Genomic DNA, 6,233 nt, shown 5'->3' on the forward strand with positions numbered 1-6,233 from the left:
CACGGTCGTCGATTCGATTCCCCGGCTGAGCAAACCTGTCAGATTAATTGTCACCGATTGCAGTGATATAACGGATCTTGCGCGTGCGTCGAGGTGATAGCGTGCGCTTGACATTGAGGTGTTGTTATACTGCTGGACCGTCCACCTGGATGTACCTAATCTTGTTGTCACTATCCATCCAGCGCGGCTTCTACTTCATCTATGATAAATATATAGATACGTTAAGGCAGCACACATACAGCCAGTTAAGGCAACGAATTTTAAAAACGAATTTAGTAGAATGTTTTATTCTTCTTCTATCGTGTGGGTTGTGAGGTGGAGTACCAACCTCATCAACCCTGGTGTCAGGGTTATTATTGAGCCGCCAAAGGCCCCTGACAAGACTCATGTAACAACTACTTACTAACATCAGTAAGAACAACTACTTACTAACATCAGTAAGTAGTAACTGGGACCAACGGCTTAACGTGCCTACTGAAGCACGGATCATCTTACTTTCGGAGAATCAGGTGATCAGCCCGTAATGTCCTAACCAAACTAGGGATCACAAAGTGATTTTTGTGATATGTCCCGACCGGGAATCGACCCCGGGACCTCTGGATCGTGACACTAACGGTCAAACCACTGGACCACAGAAGCCGTAATGTTTTACTGTAAGTATGTATATGTAATAGATAGCCTAAGACACAACTCATTGTTATCTATGGTACATGAATGGCATGTTAAAAATAAAAAAGAAATGTTTACTGCTTCTGATTTACATAATTCGACGACTTACCATACCTAATTGAATAGGAAGCGTCGTAGGTAATTGATAAACTATGTCGTTATACTAATTTGCTTCTCGAAATAAAATCCGAATTTGCAAGATATGATTTTATCCAATTTACACTCCGCTGAATTATTAGCGTGAATTTAAATACGCGTTTAAATAAGCGTTTGATTTTTAAACATAATTAAGGTGCTGTAGTCAAATATAAATTTCGTGATGAAACGCTGTCTGCCTTTCTACGATTATTTAAGGAAAATTAACAGATAACTAGTATGTTACCTATTTTATTATGCTTGTTATTTTAGTACAAACTGTAGGTAGAGATACGGACCTGACAAAGGGATTGCACAAGCTGCCGAGGAGTAAATACAAATATTTATTTGAAAGTGTAACCAACTGAGGCAAACACGGGAGAATGAGGTTGATGGCCTGTCACCGTGAAGTAGGTCTCCGTAGATGAGGGCTTCATTGCCAATGATATCCTATCCATTGTTCTATAAACCAGCTTATTTAGTCTCTAAGTCAAATAAACTCTTCATTTTATTGATTTAATGTACAAGAGTTCGATATTCTCGGATTTTTTCCTTTTAATGTTTATTTGCAAAACTCTTCGAAGTGAGTCCGAATTAAAGGCATAAAATTCCCAATATTATTGACAAAATACAAATTCTTCAAATTAAGTTGATTATTTTGGATTACGTATTAAGATATTATCAAATCGTAGGCGCTTAATTATGCTCGACGACAAAATAACAAAATTGTGTTAACGGAAGTGAAAATGTTAAGAAACATTATCTTATTTAAGAAATTCTTAATTGCGCGCAATAAAAATAGCATCATAAATCACGACGTCAAGCAAAATGTAAGGAGGCTTTCTGACGTGAGCCGGACCTTGTTTATTATTTATTGACTGCACTATTACGATGTAGATAAATGTTTTATTAACAGTTTCTTTAAAAATAGATAAAAGCCGAACCTACAACATAATTTGTAAATATTTTAATTGTAAATTATTTATAATTATGTCTTTCTTTGTGTTGAAATTTTGACAGACTGCAAATATTATCTAAACACACCTTTACTTGTAGGAGCTCTAGTAAAACAAACAAGATAAGATAGCTTCTCCGAGATGAGTGCTGCAGGTTTCAGTCACGTTCCGACCATGGACAATTTTGGTTACCGCGAAATGGGGTGGCCTTCACCCCTGCAGAGTCCTATGGCGTCGCCGACCAGGTCTCGACTCACCAGTAGTTTCAGCTCCAGAAACCGGGAACCTGAAGAATTCCCTTTAAATACAACATATCGACACGTTCGAAATATTGACTTACTTGAAAGCGCCCAGGAACCTGGTAAAGTGAAAGAATATTTGTTTGTCGGCCCTTCACCACCAGCCGAAGATGCTCCTAATATGTATCATAGTTTTGATGTGTTGGCGCCAGATCCAGAAGCAAAGTTAACAGAAGAAGCTGTGCGAAAAGGTTTGTGTGAAAGAGCTCAAACTTTAGGCGCTGGCAGGTTTTTTGACGATGTGGAATGTGGCTTAATAACTGCGGAAAATATTGAGGAGCATATCAGTTCTGCACCGGAGGTAGTAGTAAATCTTACTTTATTGTGGGCAGCGTTCCTAGCCCGCGACGAATTATTACCTGCAATTTTAGATACGGGAGCAGACATACACTACTCCGAGCCTGCTGGTTTGACTGCTCTACATTTAGCTGCTTTTAGTGGCGCTGGGAGAGCGGCAGTTTATTTACTTTCAAGAGGCGCTGACGTCGATTTTGCTCCAAAATACTTTGCTCCACTCCATTCGGCTGCATTTGGGAATTCGTTGGAAGTGGCAGAGCTACTTATAGCTTCCGGAGCATCCTTACACGCGGTTGTACAAAGAGCAGGCTGTGAAGATAATCTTGTTCATTGTGCAGTTCGTGCTGACGCTGTGGAATGCATGGAATTATTTATAGAAAAAGGTGTAGATCCAGCTTATGTAACTTCTGGAGGATTGAATGCTTTACATTTAGCTGCAGAACTTGGCGCACAACGATGTCTTTCATATTTGTTGAAGGAAACTAAAATAAGCGTTAATGGAGTGACGAAACAAAGAGACAAAGAGTGCACTGCTTTGCATCTTGCAGCGGCTAGAGGTTACGCAGAATGTGTAGAGCTTCTTTTATCTGAAGGTGCTAAGGCAAATACAAAAAATTACAGAGGATTCACTGCGCTTCATTTGGCAGCAAGATGTTCTAGCGTAGAATGTGTGGAAGTACTTTTAAGAGATGGGAACGCAGACCCTAATGCTGAGGACTATGACAAGCGAACACCATTACACGCGGCTATCTGCCGTTCAGAAAGAGCTTGTGATATTATTGACATGCTTGTTAGTTGGGGTGCACAAGTTAACAAAAAAGATGAGTATGGATTTTCGCCATTACACTTAGCAGCGATGGACGGGTTGACAGCTTGCGTTGAAACGTTGATATTTCTAGGAGCCGACGTCACGTCAAAGTCGAAGAAAGGACACACAGCCTTAAGCGTCATTGCCAGAAAAACACCCAAATCTCTTGCAATTTTGCGGTATAATTTGGATTGCGGTATATCATTGAGCCGATCGACAGAAGGTAATGAAGAAGTTCAGATTGAATTTGATTTTGGTAGGCTTCTAAAATTTTCATATCCTCGTGAAATAACATATTTAAATAGTTTAGTTGATGAAGGTCAAAAAGATATTTTACTCCACCCACTTTGCTCAGCGTTCTTGTTTATGAAATGGCGAAAGATAAGAAAATTTTACTTGGCGAGACTTATTTTCTGTTTTCTATTTGTAACTTTTTTATCTATTTACGTATTGACTGCTGTTGTAAAAACATGTCAAGGAAAATATTCAAAAAAGTATGGTGTACTCAATGAACTTTGTCAGAAACAATCTATTTTAGGTGATATACTGGAAGATAATCCACTGGACATTGAAAGATGGGTACTTATTGCAATAACTGCGTTTGAAATTGCTCGTAAAATGACAGGTATAACCGGTTACTCGAGTATATATCAGTATTTCACGACTTTTGAAAATTTAATGGAGTGGTTTGTTCTGCTTTCTGTATTTTCACTGTACAATATTCACCACGACTATAGCTGGCAGAACCATGTCGGAGGCTACGCTGTACTAGGAGCGTGGACTAACTTAATGTTAATGATGGGTCAACTGCCAATGTTTGGAGATTATGTGGCTATGTATCAGAAAGTGTTGACAGAATTTCTTAAATTACTTCTAGCGTACATTTGTCTCTTGCTTGGCTTTACAATATGCTTTTGCGTAGTTTTTCCTAACGAGGAAATGTTTGCGAATCCATTGATGGGTTTTATCAGCACGCTATCGATGATGGTTGGCGAATTGAACTTAAATATTTTAATTAATGATCCGACTCAAGACGACCCCCCTCTTGTGTTTGAATTGTCGGCTCAGATAATATTTATTTTGTTTCTTATGTTTGTCACTATAATATTGATGAATTTACTTGTGGGTATTGCTGTTCATGATATACAGGGTCTTCGTAAAACAGCAGGGTTATCAAAACTTGTCAGACAAACTAAACTAATTTTATTCGTCGAGATGGGTATGTTCAGCGCATTGCTTCCAAAATGTCTACATAAATATGTCTATAGAACAGCTTTAGTTTCTCCAGAAGCTGGCAAAGTAATACTGAGCGTAAAACCCTTAAATCCACGAGAGAAACGACTTCCTACGGATATTATGATGGCTGCTTACGAATTGGCTCAATTAAATAAGGTTAAGACTGGTAGATCTGTGAAGGAGATATTGTATAAGAACAAATATTCGTCTAAATTGAAAAATGAGGGGCAGACGAACGACCATAATTTTAATTTAGAAATAAAGGGGATGCAGGAGAAAATAGATCAGACGACATTTAACTTAAAGAAGATTGACCAAGAGATGCGGCACTTGAACACGCTGCTGCTGGAGCAGCAGACGCTGCTGCAGAGCCTGGTGAAGAACACGGCGGACAAGTCTTACTTCTACGCGCAACAAACCTCTTATTCTGAATCACCTGTCTTTTTTCCCAGTAGCGCGTCTGATATCATCAAACATTAAAATACCTACGTATTTACTTTCCTTATTGTTTATCAGGGTAACATTTAGTATTAAGTATAAGAAATATAGTTATAAGCACACAAGTAATTAAACGTCTTTATAATTCACAGAATTGAGAGATAAATGGCACTGTTTACTCGAAGTTTTGTTAAGATGTAATAATTATAGTACATTTTGGTGATAAGCGTTCATTACGTATTCAATGTCAAGTAAGCTCTGTTTACACTAGTTGCGACAAGATTGACAGTACGGACTACCAAATTATGTAAATGATTCTAAATTATCTCCACTGTAATGAAATTATTTAAAACAGAAGGGTATCTGAATTGTGCATCAAATTGATAGATGTATGTATTAAAGAGAGGTGGTAGACAGATGATGATGATTAATGTGTATCAGAATCGTCGGTCACTCGCACTTTGTTGGCGTATTTTAAGTTGAGATGGTGCTCAATAATTGCTCCCCACGTAATACCTATTGCTTATCACTAGATATTTGCTTCCAACGCATGTGCTCCGTGTTATAAGTTTGTGGGCACTAAGTGGAAAGCAGTTATTGGCTCATAAATATTACCGTATGTTGGCCTGTAAAGCCATAGACACGCCGAGTGACCGGCCATCCTGACGTCAGAACTGCCGGTCACTTTTAAATATTATTTTATTTCTAAAATACGTTGGACACGAATCAATTTATATATTAATATGTAACATTTTTTTTCCATTATGATTAAAACTTTTCCACTTTGGTCTTTTTTTTATTTAAATAATATCTTCATCTTTGTATAATGTAGGTAACATTTACCTTTGCTTTATTTTATTTAGGTACGTTCTTATGTAAGTACTAATGTGGAACATTATGGAGATAGGTACCTTGTTTTAGTTTTTCTGGCAAATAGTGTGTTTATTTCTATAAAATACACTATACAATGGGTTCCTACCCTGCGTCTGGATTAACAAGATCAGTACAGACGAATGTGTACAATATACATATTACCTACATAGTTCCCGTAATTCTTGTAAATACCACCTTTGTTAGAGAAACATCAGTTCGGACATTTTGCATTTCTCACACGCTAAGGAAGGTAGTACGCTGTTCCGAAAGATACTATAATACTGGACCGTATTCTACATCGAAATAATACTAATTAACTTTTTTCTGCCGTTATAAGTACCTGGTTTTGCATTTACAGTACATTTTACTGTAGTAAGTACCTATGAAAAGATTACTTAAAACATACCCTTTTATTTAATGTCATTTATTGGGAAACACGATGACAAATTGACTCTTAACTTATTTATTACAGTCACATACATACATATATAAATCACGCCTGTAATCCGTAATGGGGTGGGT

General features: G+C 37.6%; 1 protein-coding gene across 1 annotated transcript; it reads left to right on the forward strand.

Annotated features, from left to right (window-relative positions):
• Positions 1–1,934: 1,934 nt before the first annotated feature.
• Positions 1,935–5,624, forward strand: LOC126380445 (transient receptor potential channel pyrexia-like). The gene has a single exon (XM_050029857.1). It carries the CDS (start codon positions 1,935–1,937, stop codon positions 4,878–4,880), a length of 2,946 nt encoding a protein of 981 aa, XP_049885814.1. The 3' UTR covers positions 4,881–5,624.
• Positions 5,625–6,233: the final 609 nt, after the last annotated feature.

This window comes from Pectinophora gossypiella, chromosome Z, assembly GCF_024362695.1.
Source record: "Pectinophora gossypiella chromosome Z, ilPecGoss1.1, whole genome shotgun sequence".
Lineage (NCBI taxonomy): Eukaryota > Metazoa > Arthropoda > Insecta > Lepidoptera > Gelechiidae > Pectinophora > Pectinophora gossypiella.

Excerpts from the sequence above, each read along its gene's own strand:
- LOC126380445 (XM_050029857.1), top strand. The coding sequence starts at position 1,935 with ATGGACAATTTTGGTTACCGCGAAATGGGGTGGCCTTCACCCCTGCAG.